General features: G+C 34.7%; 3 protein-coding genes across 4 annotated transcripts in view; 2 read left to right on the top strand and 1 right to left on the bottom strand.

Moving 5' to 3' along the window:
- LOC107608943 (pre-mRNA splicing factor SR-like 1) overlaps positions 1-5,481 on the top strand; it is a gene marked incomplete in the record, with an annotated part of 5,618 nt that extends 137 nt beyond the window's left edge. The window contains 4 exon segments of the mRNA XM_016310732.2: positions 584-964; positions 2,082-2,162; positions 2,665-2,736; positions 4,327-5,481. Of these exon segments, the coding sequence (XP_016166218.1) occupies positions 677-964; positions 2,082-2,162; positions 2,665-2,736; positions 4,327-5,244 (1,359 nt within the window).
- Positions 5,982-9,954, bottom strand: LOC107610096 (transmembrane 9 superfamily member 2-like). Of its 2 annotated transcripts, none has more exons than XM_016312171.2 (7): positions 9,367-9,954; positions 8,968-9,008; positions 8,297-8,882; positions 7,929-8,066; positions 7,667-7,823; positions 6,704-7,188; positions 5,982-6,500 (listed from the first exon to the last, which is right to left on the bottom strand). In XM_016312171.2, the coding sequence occupies exons 1-7, from the start codon at positions 9,528-9,530 to the stop codon at positions 6,281-6,283; spliced, it is 1,791 nt and encodes a 596-aa protein (XP_016167657.1). In that variant the 5' UTR covers positions 9,531-9,954; the 3' UTR covers positions 5,982-6,280. The 2 variants fall into 2 exon arrangements, with proteins under 2 accessions (XP_016167657.1, XP_016167658.1); XM_016312172.2 differs by having other exon boundaries at positions 6,184-6,500; positions 9,390-9,499.
- Positions 13,191-14,090, top strand: LOC107606788. The gene is made up of 2 exons (XM_016308807.1): positions 13,191-13,428; positions 13,525-14,090. The coding sequence occupies exons 1-2, from the start codon at positions 13,191-13,193 to the stop codon at positions 14,088-14,090; spliced, it is 804 nt and encodes a 267-aa protein (XP_016164293.1).

The raw sequence follows: 23,212 nt of genomic DNA, 5'->3' as shown, positions 1-23,212 counted from the left end.
CACTTAGTTGCTTCCCCTTCCTACTTTCCTCGTTTCTCCTTTTTCCCTTTATATCTCACTTGCTTCTCGCAAAATCCCCAATCTCGTTCTTTTTCTCAAAATATTTTCTTTTCTGGTTCTAGGGTTCTGCAGGTATATATATGGCCTTGTGCATTTCTTCCACTCTTTTCCTTGATTTCAATTACTGTGTTGAATATGATTCAAAGTAACTAGCCGATTTCGTTTCAATTCTTAATCAAATAGATGTTCGATTATGCATTTTTGGTAGTAATTGTGGCGGAATTGTTGGTGATATTTCTAAAATCTTTTGGTTTTCTGAGTTTTTTTGAACTAACGGGAGGTTGTACTTTGTGAAATTTGAGTCAAAAGAGATCTTTTGTTTGAATTTCTTTTTCCGGGGCATATATTTTCCCCTAATTATTATTTGATTGCCATAGTAAACGAGATTCGTGGTTGAAAAATAAGTAGTTGTGTACTTGTCCTTTAAATGAAACTACATTTTTTTTTTTGCTTATTTCATGCTCTCTTATTTTTTTACTGTTTTATTTTTTAAAATTCACACTTTTTTAATCCTTTGCTGTAGGAATGGGATTGTGACTTCAAATTGTGCTATAAGTTGACTTCTCCATTCTCTCAAATTGTGACTGTGGGAGCAATAGAATATTTTGTGACCACCATGGAGATACAGACTTGTGGCAAGCCCATTGATTCCTTGCTGGAGAAGGTGCTTTGCATGAACATTCTGTCATCTGATTACTTCAAGGAGCTATATCGGTTAAAGACATACCATGAAGTTATTGATGAGATTTACAACCAAGTTGATCACGTAGAGCCATGGATGACAGGAAATTGTCGTGGCCCTTCAACTGCTTTTTGCCTTCTATACAAGTTCTTCACCATGAAGCTGACTGTCAAACAAATGCACGGGCTACTAAAACACCCGGATTCACCTTACATTAGAGCGGTATGTAGAGGTATCTTGTGATGTGTATGGATTTTGTTAATTTTGTTTTATGTAGAAGTGCTTAAAGCTTTTGTATATTCATTAAGGGGTGTGCTTTCATGCTCATAGGCTATGTTTGGTTAGTGTATACTTTCATTACTTTGAGACATAGACACACAGACATAGATAATTAAGACATGGACACAAAATACACAATATATTCAATCTTGTTTGGTAATGAAGAATAAGGCATGAGAAACAAATTATCTTTCTATCAAAATGTCAGTTTTATCCCTATACCATTACCATTACTCCACCACCATTAATCACAACCACCACTAGTCCACCACCGCAAATACCACCGTAGGTTTTCCATTCTTTCTTTCCAATATCTAAAACTACCACCATCAAATACAACTATACAATTACCAAATTTGGAATTTAAAAAGATTAAAATAATTCAATCAAAAAATGAAAAACGAATAGAGAGTGAAGGAGGAAGAGGGAAAGATCGAGAGAGGGAGGAGGAGAGGAGAGGAGAGAAGAGAAGAGGGAAGAAGAGAAGACGGAGGAAGGGATGTAGAAGCAGTGGTGGTGGNTGGAAATTATGAGAAGGTAGTGGTGTGGAATTATGCAATTAAATTGAGGGTATTGTTTGAAAAATTTTGTTTAAAGCATTGCGTCCATGTCTCGATTTGTGTACCACCTCTTGAATAGGACACAAATTTTGTCTTGTCTGCCTCAGTGTCTTTTTATATCCATAAAAAAATAGTCTCACCAAAACAATGCCAGACATGTGCCATCATTTCCATGTCTCTGGTGGAAGTGGACAATAGCCAAACACAGGCATAACTCTTGTTGGTTGTTAATATCTCTACTGCCATTACCTACCATGTAACATGAGAGAAATGGGATCCTTGATTACACATCATCCCAAAATACACTAATACAGCAATCTTTAGCCTATTAGGACGCATCAAATGGCTTATTTTGTTTGAGAATGTTGAAGGGTTTCATTTATTTTCAAAGGATAGGTTGATTATATTTTGCGTGGACAACATTCTATTAGTGTCTTTTTTTTTTCTTTCTAATATCCCTTTTGTCAGTTTATCTTATGTCATAATTTTATTGCTTATAGATTGGATTTCTGTATCTGAGATATGTCGCTGATCCGAAAATTCTGTGGAGCTGGTATGAGCCTTATGTTAAAGATGATGAGGTAGGGTGATATGTTTATGAAATCTTTTTAGCTCTGGCTGTATAGTATGAAGTGCCATTTATCTTCTTAAGCTATTCGTTACTTTCTTCTATATGTCGATTATTCAATTTTAAAATGTATTTTTAATTCTTTTACATTATAATTGAAATTTAAAGATCACTGTCTTTCATTTATCTGCATTTCCCGCTACGTGTCAAGTCGGATGATATATGTGAAAGTTTCTGATCAAATGTGCTGGAGCTATGCAAAGGGCAGATATTATGTCCTGTCAAAATATATTGTCTACCAAGTGTTCTCATATTATATGCTTTTGAACAAGCCTGTCAAAACTTTAGCTTCTGATTGTACATGCTGTGACATGTTCATCTTCTATGGAATCGGTTACATATTTGTGTATATTTGTATTGAATAATTTGCTGTGTGTTTATGATACCATTTAAATGTTCATGCTTATATAATATACAAACTGTTATTCATATTAACTAATGATGCTGTATTTCAGGAATTTTCTCCTGGATCCAATGGTCGAATGACTACCATGGGTGTATATGTTCGTGATCTGCTTCTTGGACAGGTTTGTTATCAAATTTATTAGACTGCATTACTTTTACACCAGTTTGCTCCCTCATTTAACCTCTTTGGACTCTTGCTTTCATTTTGGTTGTAGAAAATCTAATGCATTGACATAATAGTCAGCAAGTTATACCCTAACACCTTGATTATGGGAATTTTTGTTTAAAATTTAGTGCCATATGTTGGCTAGGGGGAAAAAATCATTTCGACTCAAGTATTGACTAGTTAAACTGAGAATTCTTTCTTCAGAGCTCTCCTACCAGATTCAAGATGCATCACAAGATTGCAAATCCAGATGTGTTCCACATCATCTCATAATTTGGAGTAGCAGTATGAGGTGCATTCAGTATCTTTGGACATAAAACTTTCATACCTACCAGTAATTGCAGATAACTAGTAGTTTGAAAGAATCTTCCTTTTATCTTTCTTGACATGTTTTTGCTGGTTGCATTCTCTTAATGGTTGTCTTCTTTTTTCTAAAATCATTGCTCCAACACCTGCGGCATCTAGTAAGAAATTTGAGGGTTTTGTTTTAATTTTTTTTATATTTTAAATTATAGTAAACGCATTAGAATAGAAACCTTATTTTAGACTCTAAAAGATCTACTTGTTATTAATTTTCCCTGTCATATTAATTTGATCTCTCAGTTAAGATCTCCCATATTTTATCCCCTTTGTCAACTCTGGTTTACAAATTATTAACCTCAATTATTTGGATAGAGTCATATATTTTTGGCTTTAATACCATTCTTTTAATGAAATAAGTTATACTTAATGTTTTGTGTCCTTCATAGGGGATGGGTTCCATTTCTCATGTAACACCTTTGCTCACTTTTGGAATTGGGATGCTTTATGTCGTATGTAGATGTATTTGCCTCCCCTATCTTTATTTCTTTTTAGCATATTCAAGGTAACTTCTATGAATTACAGTTTCTGACGCCCCAGGCGGGGCAAATGAGGCAGCAGGTCGATGTCACTGTCTTCGTTCTTTTTTCTTGATTGCTTTCTGCATTGATAATTTATGCTTGTAACAATATGCTGTTCTGGGTTGCTGGTAGACTACTAAAGATGTTGCTATCAATTTTTTATTTAAAATTTTTTAATAGAAAAATTTATGATGCTATACAAATTTAATCTGCTTTTAGTTTGCTTCCCAAAAACAAAAGCATACACAAATTAGAGTTTCTGTTTGAGTTTAAGATGAATGCAAAAAATTGGAGGAGATTGGCTAATTAAAATACTTTTTTAATATATGTAGATTCAAGCAGAATTTAAACTACAGTTTCTGCATTCTTGCCAACATTGCCTTGATAGTGATTGTTATCTCGGTAACAGCACTGAGCACAATCTTATTCCTATTCTGTTTTTGGCTTGCTTACTCTTCTCTGCGATTTGGATTAAGTGAAACTACCGCATGGTAGTTGTCTTTCTTTGTTATTTGTTGATATTATATGACTAAGGGTGTTTTCTGCATGGTATGAAATATGCATCACTGACAGAATTAAATGTTCAATTTCCAAATATTATTTGATCTTGTTGCTTTAACGTTGCATTAAGGAAGGAAATTGATGAATCTGTTTTGCTGTTGCAGTATTACTTTGACACCCTCTTTCCACGCATCCCTGTTCCTGTACTGCGGCAGGTAACGACTAATCTTGAAAAGTTGAAGCTACCTACCACACATTCTGGTTCAACAGGTGAAACTACCCGTCATGGTTCTGATGATACTGCCCGTCGACCACCCTCTGTAAAAGCAGCCCTGTCAGTGTCTTTTGGGCAGCGCGCACCACATCGTGCCTCCACAAGGGATTCTTCACCTATCCGCCGTACAGCACCTGCCCCTCATGAAAGAAATGGCAGTGATGACATAAGAAGATCTCGCAGCCAGAGTCGTGAATATTCTGACCGGGACCGGGACCGGGACCGGGACCGGGACCGGGACCGGTCGAGGTCCAGGGACAGGGATCGAGACCGAGAAAGGGACAGGGATCGAGAACGTGAAAGGGACAGGGATCGGGAGCGCGATAGGGACAGATATCGTGACCGAGATAGGAGCAGGGACTTGGATCGAGAGCGGGATCGGGAAAGATACCGGGATCGGGATAGAGATTATGAGAGGGACAGACACAGGAGGGACAGGGATCGGGAAAGAGATAGAGAGCGAAGTTATGATTACGATAGGAGGTCTCGGTATCCCGAGAGGGAAGGCAGTCGGGATTATGACAATGGCAGTAGGCGTCATCGTAGTAGGAGCAGGAGCCGAAGTAGAAGTAGGAGCAGGAGTAGAAGTCAGAGCTTGCAAGCTGGCACTGCACGGTTCGACTCACGGTCTAGTCCACAGAGAGATGGAGGCAAGAAGGCCTCTGCATCCAGTAATCTAGCTAAACTTAAAGATATGTATGGCGACTTAGGCGATAATAAAGGAGATGCCAACGTGGAACGTATCCCTAGAAGGGATAATGGAGGTGAAGAGGTTATTCGACTTGGTGGTTCTAATTGGAGGTATTGATAGGCATTATGGAATTGCTTGTATGAGATCTTTTCATTTGTCTGTCTCTCTTGGTTGACAAACTGTTATGATTCATTAATGGGATCTATATAGATAATGTATACTAAATTTGTTCCTGTTACATTGAATTTCATGTTTTGTAATAGCAAGCTTTAGACCAAAGATCATTCCATGTAGTCCAGAACTACTCTCTTTTTATTTGATTAGTTGAAACTGAATATTTTACTGCTTCTCTTACTACTGTCTTACATTGCATTCTAGAGGCTTTAGATTGATGCTCAATTTTCATGCTCATTGTAGTGCAAATTGTTAGAGAAGATGATCCTAGTCAGCAAGAATTTATAGAGTATCATACCCTTGATTGTGTGGCTTGTTCTTTTGCGAACGTTATTATTAGCGAGCATTATTATTACTAAATTAAGAAAAAAACGTGTGCATTGCATATTACAATTTTTTTGGTGGTTTTTTTTATTAAAAAGAATAATCTTTACTCTTCATCTATATTTTACTTTTTATCATGGTATTATTCAGAAACATAAAATAAAGATATTATTTGCATTGCACATTTTTTAAAAAATTTAGTTATAATATTCATATTTTACTCAATTTTCTTCTTCCCTAATGCATATCTTTCTAGATCGTTGAAACTGTTGCACACTTGAACAAAAATGTACCTAATGCATTTTTCTTAAAAGAAAAAAATGAATAAGCAAACTGAGCAGATAAACAAGAGGCCAAGTTATAATGTGATGGATATTGAAACTCTATTTATATTCGTATATTGAATCCTGAAGAAATTCTTGCCAACTAGGATTCAAATGAAGTCTCAAAGCTATGAGCTATCTATCAGAAACTTAAAGTGTGTGTAGTATGGAAGCTATTCTTCTATATTCATGCACGGTCTATGAGATTATCTAAATTGGTGATACGAATATGGGATTGAGAAGTTGTGTGAAGCACCTCAAGGCCTTGCATTAGCACTTAGCAGCAATGAGAAGAGTGTGAGAGCCTCTGGCTGGTGGCAATGAGCTTGTGTCTATTCACACTTGATAGACCGGTATATGTGACGGACAAAGAATAACGCAGCGCGGAAACCAACAGTTCCCAGCATCAGGAAGAAGCCATAGCAAATGCAGGCCATGTAGCCGAAAAAGAAAGAGGTTTGCATGAAACCAAACATATCAGATCTTACATAGTAGAAATATATGCAGTACCCATATATGAACAAGCCAGTTGATCCACCACACACAAAGGACCTATTTTTCATGGAACAAGGGACATGAATTGCTTCTGTGAGTAGGCCAAAGAGAAATGATTTTTCATCATAAGGTTATCAAACTCGAGTTCATCTAAATTCGTAAAACTCAACTTTTAAACTCTAGAGTTTGATAATCTTAGGCTAAATTCGATAGACAAGCAAAGAAAATGATGAGAAAATTTGTCATTGCGACACACATACCTCCACCACCATTGATGATCCTCAGCAGCAAGCTGAAAGTATGTCAATGCCACAGTGATGAAAGCAGTGACAATGAAGAGAATGATGAACACAATAAAAAGAATGCTGTATATGGTGTAGATCTGGTGACCCCAAATACTGATAAATATGTAGTAGAGTTCAATGTAGATGGCACTGAAGGGCAAGAACCCTGCCATTGCCATTTGAGGAAGCGTTCTGCGATACCAAGGTAGTTGAGGGATCTCCCTTGGATACTTGTTCGTGCGACAAGGTGTTTGGAACTCCGGTCTGCTATTCCGGCCAGCAATCCCTCCCACAACTAGTAAAGGTGAGGTTACTAGTGTCCATAAGAGGAAAATAACCACAATTGTTCCAAGTGGTAGTGCTGCAGTGGAGCTATATGCAATTGCAACAGTGTTAAGAAAGCAGAATGTCAAGAATAATGGCCCTGAGAACAAACTTCCAGTCAATACCATAATTTTCATCTGGCAACACCAACAAATCAAAACTTCATGAGTATACATTTTGGTTTCTGCTTTCTGCAGCACACCATCAATAGTTTCTAAGGCTTACCAAATCTAAATTCTGCCTAATAAGTACAATAAACCATACTTCACATTTTTTGTTTCTATACCAAGAATCCTTTTGCTTACATGGATTAATCGACGTGATAGTTTCTTATCATACGCCATATGTATTTAGCTATTTATAATTACATCTTTTTTAGTAATATCTTCTAAAGTTATCTCGGGTCGCCCTTTACCTCTGGCTATAGGATTATCCTTTATTTGATCCATTCTCCTAACTTGAGCCTCTACAGATTACAAACGTTGTTTGAACATGTCCATAAAAACGAAATGTGCAAATGTGATCACTGAACTAAGTGAGTAAGTGATGAAGAACAAGTCTTAAGAGTGGAGTGGAGTACTAGAGGTATCTGTTGTCTAAGGAGTGAGAATGTACCCAGTTTTTCCCTTCAATCATGTAATAGAAGGACGCTGCAGAGTAGCCGGCGATGCCTGATGTTAGCGCATATATGATAACCAGTGCAGTAACCAAAGCTCCCCTATTGTATGGATAGAAAACACCAACTAGAGCAAGCATAAAGATGAAGATTGAACTGAAAACAGCATCAAAGATAGATGGTCACAGAATAGCTGAACAATAAAATGCTGAGACATGAAACTCATTTTAAGAGACATAATTTCATGAGAGGATAACTCACAGTGCAAATAGCTGGGTGCCTATTCCAGTTGCTGCTGCAAACAAGGACTTATACATTGGATATCTGAAAACATCACCATGAATATACTTCCATCCACTCCCCTCTTGTTCATCCACTGCCTCCTCATCATGTGTGAACCTATCATGTTTGAAAAGGAGGATACAATGAGTTCTGTGAATTTAAGGTGTGTATTTGTTGTTCTAGTCTCCAGTTTTTAGTTTGCCTATTTCTGTATCTATCTTGTTTTCCAAGCAATTTCGTGCGTCTTATTAGTTTTTATATATTTCTGTCCTGAGACGGTTACTAAACAACAAGGCCTAAAAGGTTAAAGTCAAGGAGAGAAGGCAAAGAAGAGATTAGATTCTTACTTCGAAAAATCATTCTTAAGGACATGCATGAGGATTGTGGCAAGTAATCCAGTCAAGAGGAGTACAGCTACACAAGAGTTGATAATAGAAAACCAATGGATTTCCAAGTTGAGTAGCATCAATGATGCTTGTGAGTATTTCTCCAGCCTCTTCTCAAAAGACATATCAGTTGGAGTCCATTGGACAGAATATGTGAAGTCCACATCTACCTCTGTATCTTCTGTCAAGCTCACAACTTCATTAGGCTTGTTCTGGACGAAAACATCGATGATTCGATCCTTGTTGTAATGGATCTCAAAATGAGTATGCCTGAAAAGATAGACTTTTGCGCCAGCCGTGTCGTCTTGATCTTCGCTTTCAAATCTTCCAAGGAATCCCCATATTGGCAAGTCATCATAGTACATTTGGAAGAAGTAGTCCTTCAAGATGGCGGCTCGGAACTGCACAACCTCTGCTCTTGTCAGCCTCTTCTTGCAGATACTCGTAGGCTCTTGATCAATTTGGAAATCCATTGTGAAAGGAGCAACAACTAGTCTATCCCCATTCAAAACTTCACCAAGATCTTCTTTCTTTTCTTCAACATTAGCTACAACCACCACATTTTTTATTTTTTTTGTAATTTCAACAATGATTATTGTGGGAAAAATGAACAATGACAGCTGGAAACTAACCTGGTGAGCAAAAAGGAAGATCAAAATATCGGTATGTCTCACTGTGACATCAGAAAACAAAAAGAATTCATAAAATCAGAATATGGTGAGGAAGAAGTTCATGATAGTTTAAAATTTAATGCTTTCTCCATTGCAAGTGAATCCAAAACTTGACATTCAACCAAACATAACTAACATTTCCATTTAATTTTTTTCTTTTTCTCATTTTACAGTTAAACTGAAAGTTATTCATATAACTAAAATCACAGCTTCTAAGTCACAAACTGATGATTTCCTAATCTTCATTACACACATTAAAATCAGAACAACCCAATGAAAAAAGAACAATCTTTTAGGTGGATTGGGATTGAATCATGTTGAAAGCACAAGAAGTAAAGGAATCAGATTGAAAAATCTGACCTGGGATTGTGAAAGGGTCCCACCTTGTTGGCATAAAAGGGAACTGAATCTCCTTGTTTGTAACGGTGATCTGATGCACCAGATGTCACATTTCTTATGCAGCACCACCACAGAATCATCACAATGCACACACCTCCACCCAAACACGCCGTTGACTTTTCCATAAAGAACAAGAAGAAGAAGAAGAAAGAACCTTTCAATGCAAAAGGCTTCTAGCTCTTCTTCTTATGTGCATGAGAGTGTGCAAAAATGGATGAGAAATAAATAACAGAACAAAGTAATTTCCACGTTACTTCCTTCAAACACAAGAGGACAAATAGAATAATAAGAAAAAAAAAAAATGAATGACTACTTCATAAGATTTGAATTTGCTGAGTCTTTATATATATGGAAATGAATGATGGGAGTTTTCTAAGGAGTTGAAAATTGGAGAAATGAATCGTCTTCGTGAATGGTGAAAGGTGAATGATTACATTGACGTGCCTAACAAAGTTGTTACAATGAGAAATGATATCATGTTCTTGACTTTACTCATGTTCCTTTCTAATGCTGTGATTTTCATGTCGATTGGATTAAGGTTCCTGTCCCAATGTAAGACAAGATTTCTTGTTTTCTTTTCTTTTCTTGTTTTAAGATCTAAATTCAATTCAATAGATGTCATATTTTGGGTCAATGAAGTTGTTAAATGGTTTTTTATTTTTATTTTTATTAATACTATTTTATTAACTTACCTTAGGCTTCAGTGAGAAAGAAGTGACACATTAAATGTATTTTAGAAGTTTACTTCCAAGACAAAAGTATTATAAAAAGGTTTTAAGTGGATAAAAATATTTATGAAAAAAACCATAAATTTATCCTATATTTACAAAATGAATTGATCTATTCAGTATAATAAAATTTAAAAAATACTAGAAAGCCATCAAAATTTATTATTTTTGACCATTATTTTTAATCATTAACCTAATTTCTTTAATTTAATAATCTAATAACATATTTCCGTTCACACTTTTAAATAGTGATAACTAATTGCTGATAAAAAAATAATAAATTTCGATGAATCTCTAGTATTTTTCATAAAATTATCCAAAAGAATAAATTCATCTATCTTATTAACCACGTTTCTATTAATAATATTTAATAATGATCATCCCCAAATATTATAGACATAATTGATAAGGTACAACCTCATAACTTTAGTGTGTATAATTGTGGCGAATAAGGGTGAATATTTGCATATAGCTCAGTAAATTGGCATTCAACAATCTACTTTTTTCTTTTTCCAGAAGAACTTATGCTTGCAGATTTATCTAGTATTTCCAATGACTAATAAGTATGTAATAACTTATATCTAAAGTAAAAATGAGTATTGTAATAATTCCCTTGGATCAAAGGTTATTTAAAGTAAAAAAGTTTGGTATTCTTTTATGTTTGTAAAAGAGTGTGAGTTTGGTAACATTGCATTGTAAACAATAGTAATAAGAACAGAGAAAACGCTAATGATTCTTTAATTAGAAAGGATATAAACCTCTAGAATTTTTCAAAACCTAGCTTCTTTTCATCATAATTCTATTGTTTCAGAAATACAAAAGAGTGATTTTTGTTGAAATTTAGATTCGAAGGTGGTCCATTAACTGAATTGTAAGCAACGTGATTTGTGTTCATGTTGGACATGGACCAACTTGCTTTTCATTTTTTCCTGGTGAAAGTGGACCAACTTAAAAGAAGGTGGATTTATGGTTAATATATGTATTTATTTATTAACGAAGTTGGATTGGTATAATGGTTAACTCAGTAGTTCGTGCAAGTAAGTGTTGGGAATTTGAAATCCACTTTGTGCAAAGTCAAATTGATTTTTCTGGACTGGTATTTTTTCTAATTTATAATATGATTTATACTATTTCAGTCTTTTTTGTAGGTTTCACAATTTTCTAATTTTCAAATTCGAAGTTTTCGAATTTTTTAGTTTTTAAACCTTAATTATGTTTATTATTGTGGTGATATTCGAAGATGTCAACTAAACCGAATAAATGCTTGTTCTGGATTTAGAACTTTGTTATTTAAATTTAAACTTTAAGAATATTTGGTGTTTGATCTCTAACATATTTAAAAATCTTAAATTCATTTGTACTGTTTTATTTTATTGGAAAAATTAATTTTTAAATTAAAATTAAAAGAACTCACCTATTGATAACTCAATTGTAATTATTTTTTAAAATTTCATAGGTTAAACTGAATTATTATTATCAGAAATTTTGTTTTATCTAACAAGTTTCTATCACAAATAAAATATCTCATAAATAAATACAGAAAAAAAATACACTCTTCTTTAATTTCATATTTTAGCCAACGAACTATATTTCAAATGACATAATTTCTTTATATTTTCTAACTAATCACGTGTAAAACCAAAGATATCAATTTTCAAACCCTTTTATCATAATAATTTATTCACGTGTAATATTTTTATTGGCAGATCAATTTTAATCATACTTACCCATCATAAACCTTAGTCATCATAGAACTGACCTAAAAATAATACATATATGTTATAAAACACAATCTGGTTGTACTTAATTTAGATTAGTACATTATCTAAATATTTTAAGAGCATTGGTTAAGATAGAAGTGAAAGATTTTCTTTCAATACATTGATTAATGCATAGAAAACTTCATAAATTTAATATAATTTACACTTTCTATCAAAATTTTCCACTTATAATATTCTAAACAAGATTCATGTTTGAATTGAATTAACTTGAAAATTCTACATGGATATGGTGGAATAAAACCAGTTCCGATGGCGTGAAAAGCAAGTTCCATTACTGCAGTTAGGCGAATCTATCATGTGTCTGATTAAATACTGTAATATTATTCGATATAAATTATGAAGCAACTAGCAACACCATGTGTTTCATTTTTGTGAGAATATCTAGCCAAAAAAAAAAAATAAATAAACAAATTAAACAAATAATAAAATAAACAAAATTAATTAATGTAACTGAATTCAATCCTTGGTCCCAATGATGGTAGTGGAACCTCTTCCTTGGTTAGTACGAATAATAGTACGAGATATCACTTCTTTTCCTGAAATACTACTAAGCCCTGAATTGCATGGATTAATAATAGTAACAGATTTTTCCATCAATGATGACGATGATGGTTCCTTTTGAATGAGTTGGTTTAGGTGTATATAAAATTTAAGTCACTTATAAAATAAATATTAAAATATAAACAACATGTTATATGTATTTTTATATAATTATATTATGTGTACATAAAAAATTAATTAATAAATTAATTATTTCTATAAAATATATATTAAAATATAAAATATGTATTAAAAATAAGTTAAATAATATATATATATATATATATATATATATATATATATATGTCAATAAATTATTTAAATAATTTTTAGCTCTTGGAATATTAGGGGGTTGAGGGGGTAGAAAGTTCAGAATGATAAAGAACCTGAGAAGAATTTTTAGACTAAACATGTTAGGCTTGGTAGAGACTAAAAGACAGTTAGTGACTAAATTTGATGTAAAAAATATTATTTGGGGGAATAGTGGTGCGGGTTGGAATTTTGTTGAATCTAATGGCGCATCTGGTGGGTTGTTATTAATATGGGATGATGATTTTTTTAAAATAAGAAATAGCCATAAAGGAGAGAGATGGTTGTGTGTTGAACGGGAGATGTTGAAGTATAATTTTAATTGTGCTTTTATTCTGGTGTATGGTGCGCATACTAGAGATGAGAAACTTGTTGTTAGGAGGAGTTGAGCTACATAGCTGGCTTATGTTAGGTTCCCTGTTGCTTCATGGGGGACTTTAATGAGATTGTACAGGTGGAAGAAAGACGGGGCACAGATACATTACCCTTGTCAGCCGAAGACTTCAAGAATTGGAGACATGACATGGGTGTGGTGGACTTGCCGATTACTGACTGCAAGTTTACATGGTTCAGAGGTCGATCATGCAGCCGTATTGATAGTGTTCTGGCTAGCCTGGAATGGCTTGAAAAATTTTCAGAGACTCGGATGCGAGGTGGTCCAAGAGGTTTGTCTGACCATTGTCCTATTATAGTGGAAGAAAGGAGGTGAAGCGATGGGTCGAGGCCGTTCAGAAGTCTTGATTCGTGGTTTACCCATGAAGGTTTCCTGAGAATGGTCAAGGAGGAATGGAGAGGACTAGGAGAGGCTCAGTTCACAGATAAATTGAAGGCTTTGACAGCTCCTCTGGGAAGATGGCATAAAAATAACTTTGGGGACATGAACAAGAAAATCATGAAGTTTGAGGAAGAGATCAAGAAGATTGATGACATGGTGGGCGATGGTGTTTATGATGGAACAATGGAGACAAGAAGAAAGGCGTTTGTGACTTGCTGTGAGAAATGGTATGTAAGGAAGGAGCTACATTGGAAGCAGATGTCGCGATCTAGACATGCGAAGGACATTGATAAGAATACGAGGTACTTCCACAATTTAGCTTCTGCAAGAAAGAGAAACAACAGGATTGATGCGTTGCTCATTAATGGAAGATTGATAAGGAATCAAGCTCGGATTAAGATTGCGATTAGAGACTTCTACAAGAATTTGTATCATCGGGAAGAGTATCCTTTGATGGGGTTCAGGGACGGATCGGTAGAAATGATTGGTGAAGATGATGCTTTGGCTCTGGAAGTACAGCCGAATCTTCAAGAGATTAAAGAAGCAGTCTAGGATTGTGAATCCTGCAAGGCATCAGGAAGTGATGGGTACAACATGAACTTTATAAAGAGGTGTTGGGCTGAAATTGGATCTGATTTTATGGCAGCGATGATGGATCTTTTCCTTACATCCAAGCTGCCAGCGGATGCGAATCTCACTTGGGTGGCATTGGCCCCCAAGTTCACTGGTGCAAAGAAAATCAAAGGCCTGAGACCGATCAGTATGGTAGGTTGTGTGTATAAAGTCATTTCAAAAATACTGGTTAGGAGGATGCGAGCAATCATGCCACGACTGGTAGGTGAGACACAGAGCACTTTTGTCAAGGGACGAAAGATTCATGATGGGGAACTTATCGCTTGCGAAACTGTTCAATGGATAAAAGAGAGGAAGAAGGAACCGGTAATAATAAAGTTAGACTTCCAGAAAGCATATGATAGAGTCAAGTAGAGTTTCGTAGACCTTGTGCTACAGAAGATGGGCTTTGGACATAGATGGAGGAGTTGGGTTATAGAGTGTGTAGGTACGAGTTCAATGTCAGTGCTGATAAACGGATCGCCATCTAAGCCTTTTAAGATGGAAAGAGGTTTGCGACAGGGGGATCCGCTGTCTCCATTTCTTTTTGTACTTGTGGTTGACATTCTACATAGGATGTTTGGAGAGGCGATGAGAAATGGGAGATTATCTCCGTTACTAGTGGGTAGAGACCATGTCGAGTTGTCACACCTTCAATTTGCGGATGATACTGTTCTGTTCTGCCCCCCGGAGGAAGAGACCATAAAGAATTACAGGAGGATCCTTCGCTACTTTGAGCTTATGTCGGGGCTGAGTATTAATTTTGATAAGTCAAGCTTGATTCCTATTAACTGTGATGCTCAGTGGGTACAACGTATGTGCAGTGTACTGGGCTGTAAAGAAGCATCTCTTCCGGTAAAATACTTAGGAATCCAACTAGGAGCGAATCCGAGGTTGGTAAAGACTTGGAAGCCCATTATAGAAAAAGTGAAGGAGAAGCTGGGCATCTGGAAAGCTAAGGTACTCAATAAGGCCGGTAAGCTGGTGCTTATTAAATCTGTTTTGAACAGCATGTCTGTCTATTATTTGAGTTTGTATAAAATGCTAAAGGCTGTTACAGAAAAACTGATTTACCTACAGAGAAGGTTTCTATGGAGTAAGGAGGATGGTAGGCTTGGTATGGCCATGATCAGGTGGGAGGTGGTAAGGCTCCTAAGAAGCTAGGTGGATTAGGTGTTGGAGATGCCATGGTGCATAACACAGCCCTTCTATTTAAGTGGTGGTGGCAATTTTCGAAGGAGGATTGTCCCTTATGAAAGAAGGTGGTGTGCTCTTGCAATAATCTGAATCCCAGTGTGATGCTGTCATCCCAAGTATTACCCACTCGGGGGAGGGGGATGGAAGGATATCTGCCAAATACAGTTCAAGGATCAACAAGTAAGACAGAAGATGATTAATGGGTTGTCCATGGAGATTGGTGATGGGAGAGGAACTCGATTCTGGGAGGATGTCTGGTTGCGTGGTGGGCCCCTAAAAGATATTTTTTCGAGACTCTTCTCAGTTTCAAACCAAAGAGGATCCGTCATAGGGGATTGTGGGTTCTGGGACGGGTTAGAGTGGAGGTGGAATTTCCAATGGAGGTGAGAGCTATTCCAATGGGAGTTGGACCTAGTGCACCAGCTGCATGAAACACTAAGGCTAGTTAATCTTGTACATGACAGAGAGGATAGAGTGGTGTGAAAATTTGATAAACAGAGTATATTTTCTACTAACTCCTTTGTGCAGGAATTGTAGGTGGAATTACTTCCGAACTAGGACAGTTTGGAAGGGTCTAGTACCACCAAGAGTTGAATTGTTTATCTGGTTTATCTTGACTGGAAGGGTTAATACAAAGGAGAGACTGAATCGATTTGGAGTGGTAAACCAAGAGGATGCAGCTTGTGTGTTGTGTAATAAAGGTATTGAATTTGGTCACCACTTGTTTCTTGCTTGTGAATTTTCTTGGCAGGTTTGGTGTGCATGGCTATCTTTTGTTGGAAGGCAATGGTCATGCCCAGGCACGCTAAAGGAATATTTTCAAAGTTGGACTGAGTTATCAACTAGTAAGCAGGAACGCAAAAGGTGGATGGTATCTTTCTGTTCTATTATCTGGAATATCTGGCTTGAAAGGAATAGGAGGATTTTTCAGAATAATGGAAAAGGGGTTGACAATATAATCCACCTGGCTTTCATGAACTTCAATGAGTGGTTACGTGTGGATCTCTTCTGTTGTTGATGGCAATACCGAAGATGACAGGGGGTATCATATAGTTGTGCTGTTTAATTTATGCTTTAGTCTGGTGTTTTTCCTTTTTGTTTGCTCTCTTTGCTCCACTTGTTGTATTCAGCTCTTTCATTAAACAAAAAAAGGAATAGAGGAATAAAAAAAAAGAAGAGCTATGAAATCCTAAGATTTCTCGATCTCAAGATTATCCGATCCATATTAAAGTATTAGAAAAATATATAAGAGTGGAAGCATATTTGAATTTTTGATAATGATTCAGAGCGTTTGACTCTTATAATTTTTTTATCTTTCTCAGCCAAAATCTACCGGATCATTATTTTAGGCTGAATAGTAACTCTCTAATAAGGTAAGAGTTGCAAACTGATTTCGGTATATTGGAGACCAAAACTTTGGAACTCTATTTATACTTGACTATTAGTTCTTATTAAATCCTAAAGATCCAAATAAAATATAATATTTAGTTTATTCTCATTTAAACTTAAATCAAAAGTAATAATAACGAGTTAAGTTTTAAATTAGTCCTCAAAGTTGTACTCAAGTTTTAAAGTGGTCCCTGAAATTAATATTTGTCCAAATTTATCCTCGAAGTTACACTTCGATACTCATAATAGTTCCTAAGATACTTTCCACCTATTGAAAGCCACGCTGGCACTGTAACGACTAGCTGATGTGGCAGAAAAAACTTTTTTTTTTTTGCAATTTGGTCCATTTGCCAAAGATGCATAATTATGAGCAGCAACGAATCCAAGTCGGATAACAATTTGAGAATGTTTTTCTTTCCCCAACAACTGGAGGACTTGATCACATAGCTGAATTTTTCACGGTTAAAATGAAAAGAAAACATCAAAATTATACACCTTATAAGAAATGATAATGTGCAATTGAAAAGTCAAATCAAATGCATAACACTTTAAAATATCATAAAAGTCTAAACAGGAGTAGATTCTCTCAATTTTTTTCTTCAATTATTTAGTAAATTATAATCTTTTATCATTTAATATTTTCTTCACATGTTTTCTTTTTGTCTCACTTAAAGAATGTAAGATGAAAGATCATATTTTACCAGACAATTAAAAAAATTGAAAAAATCCATTTCTCGAAAGTCATGTACCACTAACTTGATCTTCATTCTAACATCCAAAAAGCATATTACTTCAAAGTCATCCATAGAAAATGTTGGAGTGTCATCATACGAAATAAGTTTATAACTTGGAATGGAAAAAGAATAACTGACAGCAGCTTCTGCCTTGAATTTTTTCTTTTGCTCCTAGAATAATAATATAACATGACTTCAATTCTTCAAATTTAGATGATTGTAAAAGTTTTAATTATTATCTCACACTCACACCAATAAATTTTAACGACCCAAGAGTCCAAGCCTGACCTAATCTTGACAAGGTTTCATTAAAACAATTTTTTTACTGACACATAGATCAACAAAATGTTATACAAACAAGAAGAGACAAGACAAATCAAGAACATATTACATCCATAGAAACAAAATCAGAAGGGGAGTCTCCTTGGTGTCTTGAAGCCTTATATTTTTGGTTCAAGCTCTTCTTCAATCTTGTACAACCCAGCCAAGTTGCAGAAGCAACTATACGATTCAGTGCTCCTCTATCGTCCCCGCAGTCGCGTCCCAGTCTTCAGCGACAACAGCTGACCGCGGAAGTACTGTTGGAGCAGTAGCAACAAACCCGACAATCATGCGTCGTCCTCCACCTGTTTTGTAGTGCGTGTAACAGAGGAGGAAGGATCATAGAGGAGAAACCTTCACCATTTCTACGTCATCTTCCCTTGCCGCCACCCTCATAAGGGGATAGCCTGAGACTACGGTTGCTTGAGAGTCCGGCCGGTCTTTGCAGTTACGGTTGTTTTGTCCATCGCCGATTAGCCTCTGCAACTTCACTTTTACCACAGACTCCTCTATCAACCGATTCCATGGCAGCAATGTTCAAGTCCTCCGGTGGTTGAGCCTCTTTCGTTTAGTGTTGGAGGCCATCTTCACTAGAATTAGGTTCGAAGAGTATTGAGACGGAGAGAGTTGGTGTAATAGGATTAGGGTTTTAAAAGGGAGAAAGGACCAAATTGTAAAAAAAAAAAAATTCTTTCGCCACATTAGCTGTTACAGCGCCAGCATAGCAGGAGTTAATCCAACTCAACTTTTTGATGGACGAAAAGTGTTTTAGGGACTACTATGAATTCTGGAGTGTAACTTCGAGGACAAATTTAATTAACTATTAATTCCAAAGACCACTTTGATGCTCAAGTATAATTTTGGAGACGATTTTGAGGCTTAACTCTAATAATGACTTATTCTATCTACTATTTATAACAATAAATGAGATCACTTATATATATAAGTGATCATATAATATGAAATAGTTAAGGTGACTATAATCAATTATATATATATCGCCCATAAATAGATTATGAAATTATAATTTTCTAACAATCTCTCACTTGAGCTATACATATGTATATTCTCTTGAGATAATCATATTTTACAAATTTTATGCACCCATTTGAATGTCATTTCTCTAATTACTTTAACAGTCTAGTCTATCTTATATATCAGTTATGAAATTACCACAGCTTTTATCACATAGTGTCGCAATGAAACTACAATGATCACCATACTAATATACTCAATGATATAAATCAAATTTGGATGAGAAAATTCAGAAATTATATGCGAAAATGATCTCATACATACCTATTTTCAATTGGCCAAACTTTATGAGACCGTGAGTCAAAGTGAAAATAAAACTGAATATTTTATTTCTGCAAAAATATCTATATTCATAAATTTGTCTAAACCATATGAGTATCTAAATGCACACTCTCACTAAAATAATATATCATAAAATAATATAACACCCATATGAATAGTATCCAAATAAAAGACCTTAAACGTTTATGCAATTGTGAAGTTTGTGTTAACTTATTCACAAGACACTTAAATACTTTAAAGTCTCTTATTTAACAATAATTTAAAATATTAGACTATTAACACATTGTCACGAAAGAACTCAAGTGATCTTTTAGATATATATCCATAATTTGTGACAAGTGTTCGTAGTTACTTAATTGAATATCTTCAAAAAGTGTTTGTTATTCAAGTGCTCTAATGAAAAGAATAACAAGTGTCTTTTCAACACTTTTTAAAAGAACTCTTCCAATGAGTATATAAAGATACATGCAATGGATCAAAATTGTCTTTGCATTCAACAAAGTCGAAATCAAAATATATACCAAATGATTTTTAATTTTATTTTCTGACTCCTTATATATAAACATGTAATGTTTTATTATAACAAAATCCTTTTGATTACTATTTAGTGATACATTCTTAATTTACTCAAATTTCTGCTAAAGATATTAACAATGTACACAATAACTATAAGTGTACAAATTTAGTATCCATAAGATTATTGTTGAAGCATAAAAAACTTTATACATTTTGAATTTTATAATTTTTTTGACACACCTAATAAGACTATATTTGTCTTCCTTAAAGTTGAGTATATAATTTTAATTATACTTTCGCATGCTATATTGACATATAAAAATAATGAAAATATACTTATTCTCATGGAACTAATATACAATCATCAACCACATTTATCTCAAAGAGTCATATGAGATAATAATTTAATAAAATATAAAATACTAATAAAAAAAATTTATTAAGTCTATATATAATATCTTAAGTGACTGGATATGGGAGTATTCACGGAGGCCATGGTTTTGGGGTGATCAATGCCGAGGGTAAAACTATTTTGGACTTTTCCTCAACCTTTGATCTTCTCATCGCAAATACATGTTTTAAAAAGAGAGACGAGCATCTTATAACCTATAAGAGTGGCATGACAAGCTCTCAAATTGACTTCTTCTTGTTGAGGAGAGTCGACCGGAAATTTTGCATTAACTGTAAAATTATCCCGGGAGAGAGTTTGACAACACAACATAGGGTGCTCGTCATGGATTTTTGCGTCGAGCAAAAGTTGAGAAAAAGAGCCGGAAAATAAGAACGAGAGATTTGGATCAGGTTAAGTGCATAAAGGATAAGGATGGAGAGGTGTTGGCTCAAGAGGTTTTGCCGATGATATCGTCCTTATGGGAGAGTCAAGGGAAGACCTAAATAAGAAGTTGGAGTTATGGAGAGAAGCTCTAGACGTGTATGGTCTGCGCATAAGCCGTAGCAAGACGGAATATATGGAATGTAAGTTCAGTCTGAGAAGGGAAAACCCCAATATAGAGGTGAAGATTGGAGAAAACACCCTACAAAAAGTTAAAAGTTTTAAGTATCTTGGGTGCATCATACAGGACAATGGAGAGATTGAACAGGATGTAAATCATAGGATCCAAGTAGGTTGGTCAAAATGGCGGAGTGCATCTGGTTTTATATGCGACAAAAAAGTGCCTTTAAAACTTAAAGGTAAATTCTATCGCACCGCTATAAGACCGGCTATGCTGTACGGTACGGAGTGTTGGGCGGCTAAAGGGGAGCACGAACATAAGTTGAGTGTGGCAGAGATGAAGATGTTGAGATGGATGAGTGGTCATACGCGATTGGATAAAATAAGGAATGAAGATATAAGGGAGAGAGTTGGAGTAGCACCCATTGTGGAAAAGATGGTTGAATCGCGTCTCAGGGGGGTTGGACATGTGAAAAGAAGACCGATAGAACATCTACTCAGGAGGGTGGATGAGATGGAAGATGGACAAAGGGCGAAAGGCAGAGGAAGACCTAAGAAGACTATCCATGAGGTGGTCAAACGAGACCTACATGTAAACGGTCTCTCTGTAGACATGATACATGACAGAGCACAATAGCGTCGTTTGATTCATGTAGCCGACCCCACTTAGTGGGACAAGGCTTTGTTGTTGTTGTTGTTGTTGTATATATAATGTCTTAAGTAGCAGTCTATATATTTATTGTGCCTTATGAGTTATGACACAATTCTCTGATGTATCATATCAATTATCTCATTAACAATTTAACATCATTATGGAAAAACAATTTCTTATATCTATTTATTATAAAAATCTAATATACCATTAATATTAATATATTATTATAGTCCTAAATGAGTATATATTTTCATAAAATTAAAAGTAAAAACATATTGTATCTAATGCTTCACTTTTGAGTAGAATCCTTACAACAAAATATATTTTCTATTTCCATACTCATTTAGTCTATTTGAAATCCTGAAATTTATTATATGAGATTTGAGAGACACCATCTAAGATTTAAGGGTAATTTATTTACAATAAAACTCTACATTCAAACAACATATTTAGGCTTAGTTTGATAAAACTTTTATTTTTTAAAAGTAACTTATAAAAGTTAACTTTTAAAAGATGATTTTTTAAAAATTGTAGCATTTATGTTTGGTAAATCAAATAAAAAATAGCTTTTAATAAACACAAGAAATATTAATTACGTTTGATAAAATATCTTTTAAAATTTAAAAATACTATAATAGACATAAATGCAAGTATTAAATTTAAAAATTAATTAACATACACATAAATATTATTAAATTTAAAAATTAGTTAACATATGAGGTTATATTAGACTTTTAAATTATGAAAAGTACAAGTAAACTTTAAAAAACTCTATCTTAGTTGCTTTTAAAAGTACCCCGATCTTTTAAAAGCTGCAAATACAAGCACATGATCTTTTTTATTTACCAAATACAAAATGAAGAGCTTGAACTTTTAAAAAGTACAAGCACATTTTTGAAAAATTTTACCAAACCAAGCCTCTCTTTTTGACAACAAAAACATATTCTACACCATAGACCTCACCTATAAATATAATTAGTTAGGTATTAATTTTTACATATGTATGTGAATTTGATAGTAATTACAAGACAATGATAAATAAGAATTTTTTTAAATAACATAAATCTTATCAATTAGATATAAAAAATATTTTAATAATTTTAATTATGAATTTGATAGTGTTCAAAATTGATATTTTATGTAAATAATATATTTGAGTGATGTATAAACATATGATGAATGATATGAAAAATAATAAGAATTATTAAACTTCATCATTTTTAAGGTATTCTGAAATAATTTTTTAACAAAAATTACAATTGATTTAGTGTTCGAGACAAAATCCGAAGAATTATAAAGAAAACATAAGCTCTGATACTTTCTGATACCACAAGGGTATATGGTATCAGGAGAAATTAATTTGGTTATGGAGAAAAAATTGGTGATCAACGTGTATATGGATGCATGGTGTGTTGTCCACAATTGTGGATCTGTGTTGATCAGAGACCTGCAAAACGCAGGTAACGTTTTGCAGGCGTTGGAATAAAAAAACTGCAGGCCCTGCAAAACGCAGGCTGCGATTGGTGAGGGAAGAGAACCAGCAAACGAAACGTGCCCTGCATGCCGACAGGAGCAGAGCCAAACGCAGGATGCGTTTGTCAGCGTAGCAGAGCCAAATGCAGGTTGCGTTTTGCAGGCTCCCTAGTTGCATGCGCGCCACGTGTACTCGAAGGGTGTCTCAACTTGGTGCTTATAAGCGGAAAATGCAGATGGAAGGGAAGTAAAGTAAAAACTTAGTTACTGAAGCAAAGTGAAAAATAGTTGAGAGAAAGTGAGGAAGCAAGAGTTAACTGTGAAGGAGCTTGTTGAAGAAGAAGGGCACGGTATAGAAAAAAAAGGTGCGTGACTATACCAAACCAGAAAAATATATTATTGAGTATTTGGATCATCCTCAATTTGTAAGTAATTTTTTTTAATATTTAACAATAAATATATAGATTTATTCGAATTTTATTTATTTGTGTTGTAATTAGTTATATTC

The sequence above is a fragment of the Arachis ipaensis genome, chromosome B07 (genome assembly GCF_000816755.2).
Source record: "Arachis ipaensis cultivar K30076 chromosome B07, Araip1.1, whole genome shotgun sequence".
NCBI classification, from domain to species: Eukaryota; Viridiplantae; Streptophyta; class Magnoliopsida; order Fabales; family Fabaceae; genus Arachis; species Arachis ipaensis.
Note: the sequence above shows the minus strand (reverse complement) of the source record. Positions and strands in the feature narration are given on the sequence as shown.

Bases quoted from the DNA above. Each gene is read 5' to 3' on its own strand.
- LOC107610096 (XM_016312171.2), bottom strand. From the start codon at position 9,530: ATGGAAAAGTCAACGGCGTGTTTGGGTGGAGGTGTGTGCATTGTGATG. The intron at 8,883-8,967 runs GTTAGTTTCCAG...TGGTGGTTGTAG, and splicing joins TCTTCCTTTTTGCTCACCAG to CTAATGTTGAAGAAAAGAAA. The intron at 7,189-7,666 runs GTACATTCTCAC...TGGTGTTGCCAG, and splicing joins TGATTGAAGGGAAAAACTGG to ATGAAAATTATGGTATTGAC.
- LOC107606788 (XM_016308807.1), top strand. From the start codon at position 13,191: ATGGGGGACTTTAATGAGATTGTACAGGTGGAAGAAAGACGGGGCACA. The intron at 13,429-13,524 runs GTTTGTCTGACC...TTACCCATGAAG, and splicing joins GATGCGAGGTGGTCCAAGAG to GTTTCCTGAGAATGGTCAAG.